This window comes from Echinops telfairi, unplaced genomic scaffold (genome assembly GCF_000313985.2).
Source record: "Echinops telfairi isolate 266 unplaced genomic scaffold, ASM31398v2 ScPeMD7_3;HRSCAF=10, whole genome shotgun sequence".
Taxonomy (NCBI): Eukaryota; Metazoa; Chordata; class Mammalia; order Afrosoricida; family Tenrecidae; genus Echinops; species Echinops telfairi.
In genome coordinates, this window is record NW_022103899.1 from 56,917,389 (window position 1) to 56,937,524 (window position 20,136).

General features: G+C 42.0%; 1 protein-coding gene across 1 annotated transcript in view; it reads left to right on the top strand.

The window, feature by feature from the left end:
- Positions 1-20,136, top strand: part of LOC101649587 (nuclear autoantigen Sp-100) — an 88,582-nt gene that overhangs the window by 30,328 nt on the left and 38,118 nt on the right. Inside the window, exons 2-5 of the mRNA XM_045294285.1 lie at positions 9,448-9,610; positions 10,661-10,829; positions 16,461-16,526; positions 18,271-18,333. Coding sequence (XP_045150220.1) covers positions 9,448-9,610; positions 10,661-10,829; positions 16,461-16,526; positions 18,271-18,333 — 461 coding nt within the window. The remainder of the gene's footprint in view (positions 1-9,447; positions 9,611-10,660; positions 10,830-16,460; positions 16,527-18,270; positions 18,334-20,136) is intronic.

Genomic DNA, 20,136 nt, shown 5'->3' on the forward strand with positions numbered 1-20,136 from the left:
GTTCTTGGGCCTTGCTTTCAGTGCTCTGACTTATGGATAGTGTTGCACTATGTGGTGGTCTCTTGTTTGAGCTCTATGGAGCTTGGTCTTCTGACCAAAGTGAGTTGGAAAGTAATTTTTGTAGTGCTGGGTTTTGGTTTGTTGTTTTTTAACACATTCTCTAAATTTTTCCTGATCTGGGAAAATGCTCACTTCTCTGTCTATTTTGATGGAGAGTTTGGTGGAATAGAGAATTCTTGGGGTACCATGATTCTCCTTCAACTTTGGAAGATCCTATTCTATTCTCTCTTCTTCTTCATGGTTTCTGCTGATATGTCTGAGCAAATTCTTATCTAATTACCTTTACACGTGACTGCATTTTTTTACCTCTAGCTGTTCTTGTGACATTGTCCTTTTCCTCAAAGTTGGGTGATTTGACTCCTATATGCCATGGTGTGTTATTCTTGGGGTTCAGCCTAAGTGGTGTTCTCTCTGCCTCCTGGATGATTGCATTATTCTCCTTCATTGATTTGGGGAAGTTTTCTTCCAGAAATTCCCTCCCTATCTTGGTTGTTGATTTTTTCATTGTGTCTTGCTCTGGTAACCCAATTGTTCAAACACTATCTCTCTTCATGGCATCACTCATTGTTCTCAGGTTTCTTCAGCTTATTTGGTTATCTTGTTTGATGGTCTTTCACATTTGTTGAATTCTACTGGGCTTTCTTCGAGGTCACTGATACAATTCTCTGCCTCTTCTAGCCTGGCAGTAAGGTCTGTTGCTGTTTGCTCTGCTTCTGCTGCTTTTCCCCTTAACTCTTGTATTTCCCTTCGGTAAGCAGACTCTATCCTCTCTATTTGTTCATGCTTTTTCTGTATTGATTCTCTCTTATCCTGTATGACTCTAAGCAGCATACTGAAGATTTCTTTCTGTGGCAATTCAAAGTCTGCCCCTTCTATGTACATCAATAGGTTCAGATCCCCCTCAGAAATTGCATTTTGTTTCTCTTGCTTTCTTGTAGTGGCTGCTGGTGTGGGTTGTTGTCTGTGTGGTGTTTCGGAGGAGCTTGGCGCCATTTTCCTGGGAGTGCGGGAGCACTGTGATTTCTTTCTCAGAGGCTAGTAGGGATGATTCTAAGGACTACCTGGGGCCAGCTGCACTGCAGGCTCAAGCTACAACTTTATCTCACTAGGATTGACCCTGACCCTAGACAGCCGAAACTATTTGGAGGGCGACGTGAGTGGCTCTCTCAGGCAGGGTGAGCAGGGTGATCATGTGCAGCAACGGTTGTGCATGGCAGGCCAATCCCAAGCAGCACAGGCCAATGCTTACGGCCTTAGTAGGGACGGGAGCTACTCAAGGGACCTGTGCACAGAATGGCTGCAGGCTCCTATAGCTAGCATTTGGTTCAGGTCTTTCATGAGCAGTGAGGGTAGCACTGGGTAGGCTGATAATACCCAGATGGACTGGCCTTTAAGGGGACCTGGGTGCAGAGGGTGTGGGACATGTGTATTTAGTTGGTAAAATGATGGAGAATAGATATTCTCAAGGTGTAGGACGCAGGTACTAGATGTGGTGGTTGTGGTGTGTGATGGGTATGTTAAAACTACCAGGTTCCCTATCAATCCTGTAAATTGTGAAAGGGAGAGGGCAGATTTTTAATTACTTGTGTTTATAACAGAAGATACCTTTATAGTTGCACAACTTTGAAGTCTTCTCTTCTTACTTACAATGCCAGGGTAGATATACGCTATGATAGTGGGTGTCCCTGTGAGATGGGACTTCTGCTCAGAAGATGGTCAGGATAAGGGGACCCCTTATTCACTGGCACCTTTCCAGAGATGGTGAAGTTGGCCAAGTACCCCTGAAGTGATAAGTCTCAATTCCTGTGGCGGGGAAAGGAGCCCTGTGCTTTCTTTCTCCGAAGCTAATGCAATTAAATCTAACAACTGTCTTGTTATCTTGCTGTGCCACAAGTTCAAGCTGCATCTCTGTCTCCCTGCAAGCCAGCTCTCTCTCTAGAAAGCTGCAATTTTCCTTTGTGAGTTTAAAGGAGGTTGTGTGTTGTGGACGTGAAGGGAACAGGTTCCAAGGGTTATTGTCATTGGGGTAAAGAAGGAGTATAGTGGAACCACCAGAGTCCCTTGTTGACCTTGTGTATCATGACGGGACAGTGTTCCGTGGTATGATATTTTACTGCCGAGCAGTATTCTTGGGATTCAGAGAGTTATCTTGAGAAAATGTACCTCTGATGAACCAGGTCAGAGGGGATGGTGTTGGTGGAAGTGGCCATGTCGGGGTGGGGTGTGTGGTCTATTTCTGTCACCTACCTAAGTAGCCTAGGGCGGTGGAGTATAGCAATGACTTACTCAGTGGAGGCTTGTTTTGCTTACTTGCTGCTGTGTGGTCTTTTAAACAGTCTTTCAAAGACTCTTTATGGAGTCAAAACTGGTAGAACCAGTTTTGGGCCTGGCCTGCAGTTTTCAGCTACTGTTGGCTTTTCCTGGTTTGTTATGTTAAAGCTATGTTAATGAACCAGTTTTGTGCTGGCTTACATTCAAAGTTATGGCAAAGGAGCTCAGAATGAAAGTGTTTCTTAAGTTTTCAGGTTGTTTTTTTTAAGAGTTTTTAGGGTGCCCTGGTATCGAGGCTGTACTTCTCTGTCAGGAAGTGGAATCTGATTGGCCGAGTGGGTTTGGGGCCCAGTGAATCTGAATTCTCCCAGCTGCCCTTCTGATGTCACTCCCAGCTCTCTTCTGCACAGCTCTTCAGGCATTCTGCCATGGGTAAATATCCTAGGGACTCTCCAATTGAAGCAAATTAATATCTAATTAGCTATCTATCTGCTGGCAGGTGGTGGGATAGAACTGGGGAGAGGAGGAAAGGGTGTGGCCAATGTAGTCACTCTCTTCTTGGCCAGGGAAGGGAAATGCAAAGCCCTTGAATGCAGAAGTGCAGAAGGCAACAGAAAGGGGAACTCTGATGTGAGCTCTTGTGGCTAATTCTCAGAGGCTCTCCATGAGCCTGGGATTATGACACATTTAGACAGTAGTCTGGACAAATTACTGCACTCTGTGGGTCAGATCTCAGGCCCAGGAAGGGGTGGCAGATGCTGTCCTTCTGGACCTGGTGGGAGATTAGCAGAGCCCAGGGGCAGACACAGTGAACTTAAAGCATCTCAGCCACCCCTCTAATTGCTCTGTGGGTGGAAATCACAGTGGGAGTTTCTAGCACTCGGCTTCCCAATATTGGTCTCCTTACCTCTTAATTTTCCAATCTAACAACAGGAGCACCAGGTGGGTGATTCTACCTGGATGCTATCTTGACTCCTCCACCTCTACCTATTTTTAAATTGGAGTAATTATCCTTTTCTTGTAGAAGTGTTGACATTTTCTACAGATTTTATAGATTACTTCCTTTTTCTAATTTATCATTGTTGAAATTTTCCCGTCTGTCTTTTCACTCTTTTGTTCTTTTTATCTTTTGGTGAAGTCTTTGGATGCACACATGTCTTATTTTCATGACATCCCAGTTATCGAACTTGTCTTCTGATGTATGTCTGCTTTTCATTGTTTGCTAGTGTGTTTATGCCATGTACTGGGTCCCTTAAAGTTGTCCCTAATTTTTCACTGATAATCATTATGGTTCTAGGGTTTGCATTAAGGTCATTAAGTTTTCTTCAGTTTGCTTTTGAGGTATGAATACTGTTTTATTCTTCTATAAATGGAAATCCAATTTTGAAAGCAGTATTTGATTAAGAGACTATCTCTTCCTCATTTAGCCTATCAGGGCCCTTTGTCAAAAATCAGTTGTCTATAGGTGAATGGTAGTTAGTACGCCATAGTTACTAATTGGGCTAATAACTGCAAGGCCAGCAGTTCTAAATCACCATCCACCCCTAAGAGAAAAATGATGCTTTCTACTCACATAAAGAGTTACAGTCTTGGATAGTCACAGAGGCGTTTCTGCCCTACCCCATAGAATTGCTATGCGTCAGTACAGACTTGGTGGCAGTAAGTGAGTAGGTGGATGGATTCATTTCTGAGTTCTCACTCTGTTCCATTGGTCTATGTATCTATCACCTATACCAACACCAGGCTGTTTGACAACTGTGACTGTGTAGTAGGTTTTGAAGTTAGGGAGTGAGCGGCCTCCTACTTTCTCTGCTTTAGTAGGGCTTCGTTTTTCCTAGATCTTTTTTCTTTCCACATCAAGTTGGTGATTTGTTTTTCCATTTCCTTAAAGAATGATGCTGGGATCTGAATCTGAATTGCATTGTATTTATATATTACTTGGGTTTGTATTGACATTCCTACAACGTTAAGTCTTCCTATTTAGGAATATAGAATATCCATCTATATTGGTCTCTTTTGGTTTCTTGTAGTAGTGTTTTGGGGTTTGGGGGGTGTTTGTTTTTTTTAACAAGTCTTTTTATCTCTATTTAGGTTTATTCCTAAGTATTTACTCTTTGGGATTGCTATTGTAAATGGTATTGTTTTCTTGTTTTCCTCTTCAGACCTCTCTTAATTACTATTCAGAATATGGTTGAGCTTTGTATGTTGAACTTGTACAGTGCCATGTTGCTGAATCTCACGATAACTTTCAACAATGATCTTGCTGATTTGGGGAGCTGTTCTATAGGTAGCATCATTTTATCTGCAAATAAATAGATTTTATTTCTTCTTGACTGATTTGAATGCTTTTGAGTTTTGGGTAGTTGTTGTCTAATAGGTCTGGCTGAGACTTCAAGCCTAATGTTAAATAAGAGTGGCGATAAAGGGTATCCTTGTGTGTGTTCAATTGGCAAGGAAAATGCTTTCAGTTTGTTCACATTGAGTGAGATATGGCCACTGGTTTTGTGCTGCTCTTGTTAGATATCTTAGAGTTGGAGTCAATGCATATCAACACTATGACAACAGAATGAAACGGGCCAGCGCTGTGCTGTCCTTATAATCATTCCCATGTTTGAGCCCATGTTGCAGCCACGGTGTCAGTCATCTTGTCAGTGGCCTTCCTCTTTTTCGATGCTCCTCCACTTTACCAAACATCATGTTTTCTTCCAGGAAATGGTCGTTCCTGACTTGTCTCTCCCTCTCTTCCCCTAGGGAGCATTCTGACAGTACTTCTTCCAAGACATAATTATTTGTTCCTTTGGCAGTCTATTGTACTTTCAATACACCACCAGCATCATAATTCAAATGCATCTATTCTTCTTTGGTTTTCCTTATTCGATGTCTAACTTTCACATGCATGCAGCGATTTGAAAATAGCATGACTTAGGTGAGGTTTGGGTCAGGCACTCCTGAGTCCCGATTAATACCCTTGTTTGCCAACACTTTAAAGAGGTCTTGTGCAGCATTTTTATCCAATGAAATGCATTGTTTGATACCTTGACTGCTACTTCCATGAGCATTGATTGTAGAGCAAAGCAAGATGAAACATTGACAAATTCAATCTCTTCTCCATTTATGTTACTGTTGGTACAATTGTGTGTATTTTGGTTTTCTTTACATTGAACCATAATCCATACTGAAGGCTGCAGTCCTTGGTCATGATTAGCAAATATTTCAAGTTCACCTCATATTTTGCAAGCAAGGTGGTATCATCTACTTATCGCAGGTTACTAATAAGCCTTCCTCCTATCCTGATGTCACATAATTCTTCATATAAGCCAGCTTCTCTGGTGATTTGCTCAGCATGCAGATTAAATAAGTATGGTGAGTGAGAGGGTACAACAATGACTCACACCTTTCCTAATTTAAACCATGCACTATCCTTTTTTTTCTTTTTGCACAACTGCCTCTTGATCCATATACAAGTTCCCATGAGCACAATGAAGTATTATGGAACTCCCATTCTTCTCAAGGGATCCACACAGTCTAATAATTTTGCATAGTCAATAAAATAAAATTTGTTTTCTGATATTCTCGGCATTTATTCAAGACCCATCTGATATCTTCAAAGGCATCCCTCATTCCGCATACTCTTTTAAATCCAGTTTGCAATTTTAGCAGCTCCCTATTAATACACTGTTGCAACCATTGTTGAATCATCTTTAGCAAAATTTTGCTTCAGTGTGATACTAGTCATGGTGTTCAATAATTTCTGCATTTTATTGCATCATTTTTCTGTGGAATGGACACAAACATAGATTTCTTCCAGTCACTTGCCCAGGTAGCTGTCTTCCAAATTTCTTGGTATAGAATATTGAACAAAAGAATGCTTCCAGTGCTTTCTTCACCAGCTTGCTGAAACCTTTCCATTGGTTCAATTCCTGGAGCTTTGTGTTTTTCTAATGTCTCTAGTGCACCTTGGACTTTTCCCTTAAATATCATTGTTCCTGGTCACATGCTACTTCTTGGAATGGTTGAATGTTGATTCGTTCTTTTTGTTACAGTGGCTCTGTATATTTTTCCATCTTGTTTTGATGCTTCCTACATCATTCAATATGTTGCCCATTCTTTATCTCAAACTGACCCGTGACCCTTGTTCTTAAGTCTGAAACTCCGAGTGTTTCAGAGCCAGACGTCTGCTATTCCTTGATTATAAAACTGGCGATAATTGGACTTTGTTGCAGGACTCTTGCCTTGAGGCTGCCCAATGAGCAGTGACCTGAAGCTATCATATACTTATTCTTTTAATGCTCCCCTTGCTTTATGATGACATGTATTAAACTGGTAGGCATGGTTCCGCAATTGTAAATGAATGTTCTTGGATTTTTTGCTCCATCACCAACTCCCATTGTTTGTGTAAATAGTGTCCAGTCACATAAGAGTTTAATCTGTACAAGTCAATGATTCATACATTTAAGTTCATAGCCAGCAACAGTTATATAATGTCATTTTCTCAATAGTGTTTTAAATTCTACACCATTGGCTAAAGTAATGACACTATCAATAGACCTGCCTTATACCCCAGGAGGGGGGATCAGTGATATTCTCTAACATAAAATGATAATAATGTCTCTAAAGTGAACCAGAGATATATGTAAACTGTAGATATATGAATGAATTTTGGACTCAGACTTAATTCTAGCCCCAGTCTGAGAACAATTAGTTATTATTACCTGAACCTGCTTGATGCTTGCCCTCATGAGTAGATCATGGGTTCGGTAACAAAGTGTGGCAAAGAAACTAGAGAGTGCTAGCTGTTAGCAACAAAAAAAATAATGTCTGAGGCCTTAAATGCTTGTCTTTGAGCAAACAGCCATCTCAGTGAGGCATCAACTGGGCCCACACAGATAAAGCATACCAGCCTATGTGATCCAAGGATTGTAGATGATAAAATCCGAACCCCAATGAGGGAATGATAGCAGATCTTAAATTTCGAACACCTGGTTTAAGAAGGGTACTTATAACAGTGAGAGCCCAAAATCTATTCACAGGATCCACACTTGGATTAAGTCTCCAGTAAAGGAGCCCTGGGGATGCAGTGATAATAAGTTGGGCTGTGATCTGCATGGTCAGCAGTTCAAAAACACCAGGATTTCCGCAGGAGAAAGATTGGGATTTCTACTCCCATAGAGTTACAGTCTCAGAAACCCACAGGAGCTCTCTATGAGTCACCATTGACTCAATGGCAGCGAGTTTAGTTTGGAATCCCCTCTGACCACAGCCCAGAGATGTGAATAGACTTGCTTTCATGCAGTGCACAGTGTTTTAGTTTTGTTTTTCTACATTTCATTTTCTATGCTTTTCTGTGTATGAAATTCAGGATGGGCAGAAGCTGTAGTGCAAGTGGCTGTATTGATGGTTTCTTGAGGGGGCTGGCAGGAAAGGTTGGGGAAAGGTGGGGAAAGCAGATGACAAGGGAGACGTGAATGTTCTAAGGTTGATTGGGGAGATGATTGTACTATTATTAATTATTAATGTGATTGAACTATTGGATCGTATGATATGTGAAATATATGCCCATAAAACTGTTTAAAAATATTTTGCCCATTGAATCTCTCAATATTTCCCTCCAAGGCTTGAAATTTTTCTTCAGTTCTTTCTGCTTGAGATATATTGAGCATGTTCTTCCTTTTTTGGTTTTCTGACTCTAGGTCTTTGCATATTTCATTCTAACCCTACACAGTGGGTTTGAGTAAATTAAAATGTGCATTCACTATGACCCAGCCTTTTCATGTACAAGAAGACTAGAGAATCATTGCAGGAGATGTGCATAAAGTTCCCACAGCTCTGCTTAGAATAAAGGGGAACTGCAGAGAATGTAACTGCTAACACTAAGATATGGATAAAAATGTAGGATCTTCAGACCATGAAGCACTACAATGAATTAAAATCAGTATTATATGAATATAGTTTCTACATACACACTGATCATGTCCTATATATTATACAACATTATTAACCCCAAATATCTTGACCTAGCCTGGTTAAAATCATAGTTTCACCTCTCAGCCACGTATTTCAGTGATATCTAATGTGTTAGTCTGGTAGACTAGAGAAACAAATTCATAGATACCCATAAGTGTATGATAAAGACAATCATGTGTGTACAGTATATGTGTATAATAATAATATTTACAAGAACAATTGAATACTGAGAAAACATCCCAACCCAGTCTAGATCAAGTCCATAGGTCCAATATTCGCCCATATGTCCAGTACCAATGAATAAATTGATCTTCAGACTCACGAAACACATGCAATGATGCTGAATGCAGGAAGATCACAGGTCAGTGAACAGGACGTCTTGTGGATCCAGTGGCATTGTAAGTATCTCAGTGCTGGCAAGCGTCACCACGGGCATTTTCAGCTCAGGGCACTAGCAAGGTCCATGTGTCTTGTCAGTAGAGAGTCTCTCAGGGAGTAAACCGAGAGACAGTGCCTCCCAATACAGGAGTTCCCAGAATATCCAGAAGAAGGCCATGCCCACACAGAGGCCTCGTTGGTGTGTGACTTGGTTGACAGGTTAGACTCCACCCCTTCACTCTTAATTCTTAAATTGACAACAGATTATATAACTACCACATTTAATAAGAAACTTTAATAACTGATGAAGTGCATTTGACAATCCAAAACACTTAGTTACTTATTATTTTATTGTGATTAGAAATATAATACAGAAAGTTGGAGAATGTTTACATTCCTGTTAGCACAAATTTTATGCTAATCTGTACTTCATTTTCATTTTGTCTCCATACAATTGTCTCTCAGTCTCTTTACTTAAAAGAACAGAGAACATTCCTGTAACACTCAAAAGTTTGTCCTAATACTTATTGTTCAAAGACTTGAATTGTAACAATGTATCTTGTTTTGGAAAACAGCATCTGTTCAAATATTTGTAATAGAGAAAAAAATGTTCAGTCAATTATCTAGGTCTTTTTGAAACACCATGCTCTCTTCTATTACATCTTTAATTATTCCATTGATCTTAGTCTCTAATCAGGTCCATTTGTTTTATAGGTGAGTTACAAGTGTCTTGGAAGCTAATGGTTGTTTTTGATGACATTATTTTCCTCCCAGGATGTCAATTGAAGACCAAAATGTAAATGACAGGCGGGCTTATGAAGCGATATTCAATCACTACAGGATGCACAAGGTGGAGATTTCACATGCAATAGACAAGACATTTCCTTTCCTGGAGACCCTCCGAGACCGCGGCCTCATCAGCAATAAATTGTTTACAGTGAGTGACGTTTCTGAACCCAAACCAGCCTACACTACATCACGCTCCCCTAGTCTAGATCCAAACAACAGAATACAGCTAGCTGAGGGAGGGGCCACCAATGAGCGGCGGGACATGTTAAGTATGTCTGTAAATATCCCACAACGTAAAGTGGTGGGGAAAACAGGCATCACCAGACTTTGCTCCTGCTTCCCACTGAAGGAGGGGGACGCCTGTTGGAGGGGAGTGACTAGCCCCAGACATAGGCTGAGTCAGAAGCAAGTATGTTCCCTACATGAGTAATGTTTTGTAGGAATTATTGCAACAAAAGTTAAACTAAAATTAAAAATCTAAATAAGAGAATTGGTCCAGAATTTCATTCCGTGGGCATCCATTTAAAATGCTTAGATCTGAGAACCTTAAAACCCTCCGGAAATTGGTATCATGTAATTTGGGGAGCAGAGTCTTTGTATTTTCTCTGCAGATTCCTCCTCCTATGGTTTTTAGTTTCCTATCTCTCCCCCATCTCTCTCGCCCCAAGTGATTTCTTTTTTCTATTCTCAGTCTGTAAATTTTAGCAGGAGACCTGGGAGAAACAGAGAAGCATATCTTCTCTTTGTTCTAGGAGTATGTTTTCCATACGGTCAAGTTCATAATGGGAAGAGGCTAGCATCTGGCTTCCCTGGGACCTTCTGCATCAGTCATTCCCAAGGGAAAGCTAGTGGTTGTCCAGACAACAGAATGGCCACTCATCACCTGATAAGGCTAGTCCTAAAACATCATGACCAGGATCTTAAGCTACCCATCTTTTAACTTCAAACCCACTTTTATGCTTCCAAATAGCTCCTTATCCCTAACGTAAATCAGCGTGAGGAAATCAGATTTACAAACCAGTATTGTTTTAAGGAAGAAGGACTTACTTGTTTCATTTGTATACAGAAATTCTAAAACTTCACATGAGAAGATACCTTATCTTACAGAATACAATATCCATAAAATTACTTCCTAGGGTTCATCTGTAATTCGAAAGTCCTGTGTTTATATTTCCTTCATCCGATTTTTTTTTTAAAGGATTGTCAAGAGTCTTGTAGAAACCTGGTCCCTGTAAAATCGGTGGTGTACAAGGTCCTCGAAAAACTGGAGAAGACATTCGACCTGACGCTTCTGGAAGCATTGTTCAGCGAGGTCAACCTGATGGAGTACCCTGGCCTAACAAAAATTTGCAAAGAATTCCACAATGGTAATTAGTCAGCCCTCTTTTAAGGCCCTGGGACATTTATTCATCTGTTTCCATTCATTAAGTTCCTACCATGTGTCAGCACTGAGGTGGACAGCAGGGACAAAATGCTTAACAAGACCTCTATCATGAGGGTCTTTGTGGCTTACAACACACTGATAGCAGCTTGACTTAGAAGAACCTAGGACAGGAAGCAGCTCCCCAGCAGACCACCATCGCTGTTCCTCTCCACTAGGAGTCCTTGTGGACAATATACCAGCTTCAAGGGACGGTTTAGTTGTGGATGTGGGATTCCCCTTGGCTGATGCTCCTCCTGCCTCAACCACCTGCTTCCCAGAAGCTGTTCAACAGCTGGAGGTCATGGTCCACCCTCTCCATCAGCCCCTCACACACATTGCCCCCTTGCAGAGAATCTCCTTGACTTTTGTTGAAACACCTACACACATGGCCTCCCTTCCTTTTTCTGTCCACTTCTTAGCGCCCATCCACCTGGTTTGACCTGGATTTGCACTCTCAACCTGGGCATGACAAAGCACCTATTGTTCCCATGGTCTTTTCGTCTTCACCTGCCCACAGGAGGTGCTCCAGCTATCCCACATTAGACTCCCTCCATGTTGCTCCCTGCTTTGGAGATTTCCTTCTCCTCCTTCCAGACAGCATCCTACCTCTCCCCTGCCTTCCATTCGTCCCCTCAGAGCTGAGGGAGTCTCACTCCCTTCCTACATTTTCTGGTTCACCGTAAATGCAGGTAGCCTGGACTGGGATTCTGGCCTCCCCTCCTGGAAAGCCTTCCAGGTCTTAGTCCTGGTATATCATGGGGAGCTTTCCAGCCTCAGAATGATCACTTGCTATTGTAGTTTTCAGAGACTATCTTTCCTTTTGTGTGAAGAATGTTTTATAAGGATCAGCACAAGCAGTCCCTATGAGTAAGTTAAAGATGCCCCAAATATCCAACTCCTCCCAAATGCTGCACCACTTCACCATCTCTCCTATCATCTACCACTCCCCTCAGGAGTCTCCCCCACACCTTAGGTTGGAAGTTCACTCCAGTGTCTCAGAGAACACACAAGCATCGAGGAAATGGCTCAGATATTTGTGGACGCTGGAAAGTCCAAAGTCAGTAGTTTAGATGCCAATCGTATGAATTCTCTTCACTCATATGGTTGTAGGGGCTGATGAATCAGCAAGTCAAATGACAGGCTCTTGGTTCATAAGCCTGGAGAAACTTATCAGGCCAGATGACAGTGGCCACTGGCTCAAGTCCGAGAACATGAGTTCATGTGGAGACAAATGCAGGTTCAAAACCGAAAGAACAAACTTTGCCAAAGTGTAACTGCCATCTCTCGGGTCTCACCTGGCACATCTACAGCAATGCAAAATGACCAAAAGCCAAATAAGAAGCTTTTTTTACTGTGTGGGTTAAGCAGAGGAGCACAGCAGAACTCACATTGCCAAGACGGCTCTCCAAGTCCAAGACCAAGGTTTTTCTAGTCACAGCAGTTCTCAGCCTGTGTGTCGCGACCCTTTTGGGGGTCAAATGACCCTTTCACAGAGGTTCCCCCAAATTCATAACAGTAGCAAAATGACAGTGATGAAGTAGCAACAAAAATAAATGTATGGTTGGGAGGTCACCACCACATGAGGAACTTTATTAAGGACAGTGGCATTCGGAAAGTTGAGAAGCACTGTTCTAGCAGGTTCTTCTAGGGTGTCTCATTGGTGTTCATCAGGGTTATTCAGCATAAGAATTAGACTTCTGCACGTGCTCAGGAAGAGGAAGGCCACGAAAATGGTATTTCACCTACCTCTAGGCTCTCGATGGAGGCGTAGTTTTAGCTTCATGTTGTCAAAAAATTGAGGACACATTAGTGCTGGAGATCACGTGATAGAATTTTGCAAAACCAATGTCTTGTTCATAGCAAAAGCCTTTTTCCCACCACACAATAGGCAAATATACACACAGACGTCTCCAGATGGACTACCAAGACCAAATTGGCTACATCTATGGGAAGGGACACTGGAGAAGCTCAGTATCCACAGCTAAAACCAGACCAGGGGCCGACTATGGAACAGACCCCCAGTGGCTCATATGTAAGTTCAGTTTGAAGCTGAAGAAAATTCAAACAAGTCCATAAGAGCCGAAATGCGATTGAGTCTATCCCACCTGGGTGTCAAGAACATCCCAAGAACAGATTTGACTCCTTGGACACTAATGACAGAGACTGGATAAGCTGTGGGAGGACATCAAAAACATCATTCATGAAGAAAGCAAAGAGTCATTAGAAATACAGGAAGAAAATAAAGATCAAAGTGTATGTCAAAAGAGACTTTGGAACTTGCTCTTAGTTTGCCATAGAGCGGCAAATTAAAGAACTGATGAAATCAAAGAGCTGAATGGAACTTTTCAAAGGGCAGCTAGAAAAGACAAAGCCACATATTATAATGAATTGTGCAAGGACCTAGAATTAGAAACCCAGAAGGTAATATTTGAACTCTAGGATATCTGAAACTGCAAGAACTCAAGAAAAAAGTCAAGCCTCGAATTGGAATCTTGAAAGATTCTAACAGAAAAATATTGAGTGATGCAGGAAACATCAAAAGAAGATGGAAAGAATGTACAGAAGCACTTTGCCAAAATGAAGTAGTTGGCATTCCACTGTTTCAAGAGGTAGCAATGGTGCTGAAGGAAGAAGTTCAAGGTGCACTGAATGCATTAACCAAAAATGAGGCTCCAGGAATTGATGGAATGCCCACTGAAATATTTCAACAAGATGATGAAACATCGGAGGCGCTTGTCTATGCCAGGATATGTGGGAGCAAGCTGCTTGGCCAACTGACTGGAAGAAGGTCTATATTTGTAACTCTTCCAAATAAAAGTGACCCAACAGAATTCTCAAATTGTATAACAATATCATTGCTATCACATGAAAATAAAATGTTGTTGAAGATCATCCAAAAATGTTTGAAGCAGTACTTTGACAGGGAGCTTCCAGAGGGTCCAAGTGGATTCAGAAGAGGGCAAGCGACAAGGGCTATTATTGCTGATGGCAGATGAATCTTGGCTGAAAGCAGAAAGTGCCAGAAAAAAGTTTACTTGTGTTGCATTGACTAGGCAAAGATATGTAACTGTCTGTATCATAACAAACTATGGATATCCTTGAAAAGACTGGGGATTCCAGAACACTTCATTGTGCTCATTCAGAACTTGTACATGGATCAAGAGGCAGTTATGCAAACAGAACAAAGGAATACTGAGTGGTTTAAAATTAGGAAAGGTGTGCATCGGGGTTGTATCCTCTCACCATATTTATTCAGGCTGGATGCTGAGCAAATCATCGGAGAAGATGGTTTATATGAAGAATTATGTGACATCAGGATTGGAGGAAGGCTTATTAACAACCTACAAATGCAGGTGGCTCAGCCTTCCTTGCTGAAAGTGAGGAGGACTTGAAGCACTGGCTGATGAAGGTCAAGATTGCAGCCTTCAGCATGGATTACAACTCAATGTAAAGAAAATCACAATCCTCACAACTGGACCAATAGGTAACATGATCAATGGAAAAAGGTTGAAGTTATCAAGGATTTTAACTTGCTTGGATTCATAATCAGTGCTCATGGAAGCAACAGTCAAGAAATCAAAAGACTTGTTGCATTAGGTAAATCTGCTGCACAAACCTTGTTAGAGTAGTGTAAAGCAAGGCTCTTACTTTGAGGGCTATGGAGCGCTTGACCCAAGCCATGGTCTTTCAATGGCTTCATATGTCTGTCAAAGTAGGACATTGAATAAGGAAGATGGAAGAAAAATGGATGCCGTTGAATTGTGGTGCTGGAGAAGAATATTAAAAGTACCACGGACTGCCAACAGGACCAACAAGTCTGCCTTGGAAACAGTACGGCCAGAGTGCTCCTTAGGGGCCAGGATGGCGAGATGTCATGTTACAAACTTTGGACATATTGTCAAAAGAGACCCGTCCCTGGAGAAGGACACGGTGTTTGGTGAAGTAGAAGGCAGTGAAAAAGAGGAAGGCCCTCAAGGAGATGGATTGGCGCCGTGGCTGCAGCCATGGGCTCAAATATAAGCACAATTGTGAGGACGGCACGTGACCAGGCAGTGCTTCGTTCTATTATGCATAAGGTCACTAAGGATCGGAACCGACTGTAGGGCACCTACCAACCACAACTTGAACCACACCCTCTACTAAAGTGGGAATTCAGGACACACCCTATATTAACCCTACCTCATAAGCCTAGCAGACTACTCACTCCAAAAAGCTTATAACCATAAGCCTAGAGACTAAGATTTCGGATACATCACATACTGGAGTGTGGTAGCGAGAAGGGCCTATCCCTACACGGGGCCTTCATTCCTTGAATTTCAGCCCCTCCTACATAAGGTTTGGCCGCTGTTGTGGTGGTTTTTAAAATTCGTATCAAAGTCATTTAAAACTGGTTACCAGTTAGATCATCGGAAACCTTTGATATAACAGTCCACGAAAACAGCATTCAACAGAGAAAATACACAGATACCTCTTTGAAAGCAATGGTTGAAAATGTCCATGTTTCTAGGAAAAAGTGTGTTGTGTGTGTGTGTGTGTGTGTGTGTTTCGAGCAAGTGATACATACTCCCTAATACAATTAAGCCCACAGTCCCCTCTTTTCTAGACTCATTTTTCCCCAACAGTTTTATTGGCACACAGTTTACATCTCATACAATTCAATAGTTCAATCCTTCAGTCACATCAAGGAGAATTGTACCACCATTACCACATCACTTTTAGAGCATTCCCATCCACTCCCATGGTTAAAGCGCCTTTGAAAGGGGTTATGCAATCACAATCCATTCTATACTCCCTCCTCCCTCCCGTCTTCATTATTGACTCCCGAAATCCCCTTTCCCTCTCTGCCACCCACCCCTGTCTTCCCCATATCCCCTTGAATCTGTTATTATCAGTATGCATCCACTCTTCCGGTGCTTCACAGCTGGAAGACCCAACAGAAAGCAATAAACAACAAATTGCACTAAGGTGGTAAGGATAAAATCATAATAATACAAAGGCAAAAATACAAATAATGCACAAGAAGGAAAAGAGCCCCATCAAAATTCAAAAATCCAGGGAAGAAATGTCTGTCATAGAATAAGGAAGCGGTACGTAAACCCATAACAAATTCAGGTCACGTCCATCAGGTGGTCAACTGGCCAAGTATCGAGTTTGATGAAGCATAATCAAATTTACAATGGTCTAGAATCATTTTTAAATTTATGTTTTATGGACTCATTGCTACAGATTTAAGCCCTGTCCCTGAGGAATCCTTATTTTTCTTTTCTTAAAACACATTGTACGTCTATTATTTTCCCCTGCTATCTAATAACTTTTTAATGTGAACAAATACTGAATGCAATAGTCCCATTACTCTTTCATTCTTAAATCCTGGGGCAGCTTTCTGTATAGAAAACAGAAGAATCCCCGTTGGGATATTCTCTTGGATATCCCAGTGGATGAGGAGACAGAAGTTTAGGTCACATGAAACACTCTAAACTCTGAGTGACCCAAAGACTGGAAAATCCCAAATTTGTGATTAGGAGATGCTATCTCTGCTGGAGATCTCTAATTTCCCTTTTCTTCCTCTTGTTAGTGGCTCGGGAGTTTTTTAATTGCCAACAGAGTGAGGCATCTGGCAACCAACCAAGGCTTGAGCAAGGTAATTCTAACTGGATAAAAGATACTTTCTTGTCAATTATGAGAGAAAGAATCCAAGAAACCTGGGAACCTAGTTGTGGAGTGGAGACGGTGACCCAGGAGTGAGATGCTGAAGAATATGGAAAGGCAGGGAGTTCTGGGGTTCCTAACCAGATGTGGAGCCCCCGAGCAAACAGCTGTTGGCCCAACAACCAAGATGAAGGAAGAGGAACCCAGATGCCACAATAAACCCAGATTTAATGTGACTATTTGGATAACTTTTGATTTAGAAAGGACAGTACGTAGCTGCGAATGTTCAACAATTGTGAGTGGTGGTCACCGTCCAGGAGGAGATCCTTGGTGATAGCAGAAAAGGCACCATTTAAATGTGGGGGGGTGCTGGTTTCAGATCAGGAAGGGTCAGGAGGAAAGACAATCATGTAGAAGAACAACGAAGGAAGTGGCCGAGCTGTGTGCAGGAGGATGTGACCACTTTGAGAAAGAGAAAGGATGGAGGAGACGTGAAGTGGGGTAAAGAACAATAATCAAGACGCCAAACAGCCAACAACTCACTTTTGTTGACTATTTACTCTGTGTTGGTTGTGGATTTGGTGTTCATCACTGCCCTTTAAGGTTAGATAAAGAAACTGAAATCTAGAGAGACCGTGTATGTGATTTATCAAGAAAACCTATTGTCTTCAAGCCAATTTCAGCTCACAGGGACCCTGTGAAACAGAGTGAGCTGCTTCATCGTTTCTAAGGCTGAAAATCTTTATAGAAACAGATTTCCATATGTTTCTTCCACATAGCAGCTGGTGGGTTCAAACCACTGACCTTTCAGTTAAGATCAAAGGACTTAACCACTACACTACCAGGGTTCCTTCTGTATATGATTGCCCTAAGATGAAGAGAACAAGGACTAATCCAGTCATTCTGAACCTAGAGCCTACATTCCTAACACTGCACTGCTACTTCACTCACTCACTCACTCACCCACTGCCATGGAGTTGATGCCAACTCATAGCCACCTGATGAGACAGGGTAGAACTGCCCTGTGAATTTCTGAGACTGGAACTCTTTACAGGAGTAGAAAGTCCTGTCCTTCTCCCAAGGAGCTGCTGGTGGTTTTGAACTACTGATCTCGTATTAGCAGCTAAACTCATAGCCACTATGCCACCAGGGCTCCTAGATGCACTGCTATTTAGTCTAGTGGAAAAGACAAATATATAAAACAAAAATGGGGAAATCTTTGTAAGGTGATAAAGATACAGAAAAACGATACAGTAAGAGCAGGAGGAGGCAGAGGAGGATCAGACACTGATATCCCAATGGCAAGCTGAGAAAAGAGTGAGGGTGTGGTAGGGTGGTGGGGAAAGGCAACAGAACTTTGTAGGGACTAAGAAGGTCAGGTCACCAGGTCCGGGAAGCGCTTGGGGTAGAGTCAGGTTCACTGTAGCAAGGTGTCAGGACAAGACAATATCCCAAGGAGGACATTTGGGGAAGCTGGCCTGGCAAAGCCCTCAGCCTGTGTTCATCAGACTCCGTCTCCCCGTTCAAGGGGCTGGATTCTGACAGCAAGGGTCAGGTGGGATCTACCAGGTCCAGATGGGATTTGTATTGACTAAAGTAAGGGGTTTTGAACTCCTGTTCTCTAAAGACCAAAAAAAAAGGGGGAAGGGGGATTGAGTTAGAATAATGGAATTCTTATGTCAACATCTGAAATTAACTTCTACTTCTGCCCTTCCCCTCCCTCCCCCAACCCCCAGGAAATGGCGAAAACTTTCATGGAAGCCTACCCTGGTTGTATGCAGATTCCTCATCTGACGTTGGTCTGTTCCTCTGGACTATTCTGTGGTTCTTGGTTGTACCTGCCCCATTGTGGAATGTGCTAGGGATTGTCTTTTTCTCTACTGATTGCCCTGATTTTCCTTTGCATCGGCAAATTCTCCAAGTTCTGGAGAAGCAGTGTTTATCCTTATGTTGCTATGGGAGATCCCTGCTTCCCTAACTTCTCAAACACGCCTGCTCTGGGTCTTGATGGCTGGGGGGGTGGGGGTGGGGGGTTGGTTCTGAGCTTTCTCCAGGTGCAGTTTACTAGCTTCAAACTTTACTGTCTCTGTCTTGCTTGAGTCTGACAACAACTTTGATGCTTTGACATTCTATCCCTGGGGGCCAGTGTTGGAGTCATGGAGCTGGTGAGCAAAGGAGTGATGAGAGAGTCCCTCTGAAGGTCCGTCACACAGGATCACAGACATCATTGTGCCCTGAACAACACCATCACCCATCACCCTGGGTATCAGAACAGGAGCTGTTTTGAAAGCACCATGGGCAGCTGGGCCATCACAAAGACCTCATATGGTTCAGTACCCAAAAACCACTCTTTGCAACTCTTGGTCACTCACTAACCCATAATGCAAGTAATGATACACTATTAAATTGTTCAAAATAGTTCCAATTTAAAATGTGAAGTCTAATCATTTGAATGTAATGAATCATTAAATATAATATCACATGTAGTCTTCCCAGAAACCTTTCGGTAACTTAGTAACCAATAATTACTGTTAATAACCCTTGACCTTTCATTAATCTATCACTCACTCATTATCATCATGTCAGTTCCAACTCATAGTGACCCTATACGACAGAATAGAATGGTCCCTGGGGGTTCTAAAGAAGTAGAAAGCTTCATCTTTCTACCAAGAAGTAGCTGGAAGTCTTGAACCACTGACCTTTAGGTTAGCTGCCAATAGCATAACCTAATACACCACCAGGGCTCCTCTCATTAATCTATAGTACTAGTAATAATATAATGTTAAATTGTCCAAAACTTTCCAATTAATTCTAATGGTCTCCTTTTTAAATATAAATTCAACTTAATTTATTATTATGGAAGTTTCAGGTGGGAAATGTTATTTAAGAGAGAATTTTTTTAATTAGTGCAGTGGTTAAGTGCCTAGCTGTTAATAAAAAGGCTGAGGGTTCATACCCACTCAGGCCTCCACAGGAGAAAGGCCTGACAATCGGCTCCCATTGGTTATAAGACCCTATGGGTAGGAGCGGGGAGAGGGTAAGTTATTGGGAGGGTAGATAAGTATCTTAAATTGTTGAATACAGAACTGATGATCAGAAGTTTAAAGCTCTACCCAGTTCATAATTAAAGTTAAAAAATGGGGCAGTCCTGCTCACATGTGGTCGCTGTGAGAAGACGTCGACTCGGTGACCCTAACAACAATAATACCTTTACAGAGAGTGAAAAAAAGGCTTTCCTAGTGATCAATAGAAGTGTGGACATGCTTTGAAAACTCCCTTTTATTTAAAGAAGAAATGAACGCTCAAAAGGTATTTTCAAATGCCAAGTACATGAGTCCTCTTCTTAGCTGTTCAATGGCTAGAGCAGACAGTGGGCACAGGAAAGGTGAGCGGATAGGATTGTCATTAATAATGAGCAGAGGAAGAGGGGTGCAGTGTGGGAGGGTGGGGGGCAAGGAGATTCTACATAACTCGCAGTGTGGTCAAGGGGCAGCCCCATTTGGAATCTGGGAGCATCCCTGTGCTGGATGAGGGTGCATATAAAGAGAAGCAACTTCCACCTGAGACCCAAATGATGCTTCCATAGAATAATAAACCACCAA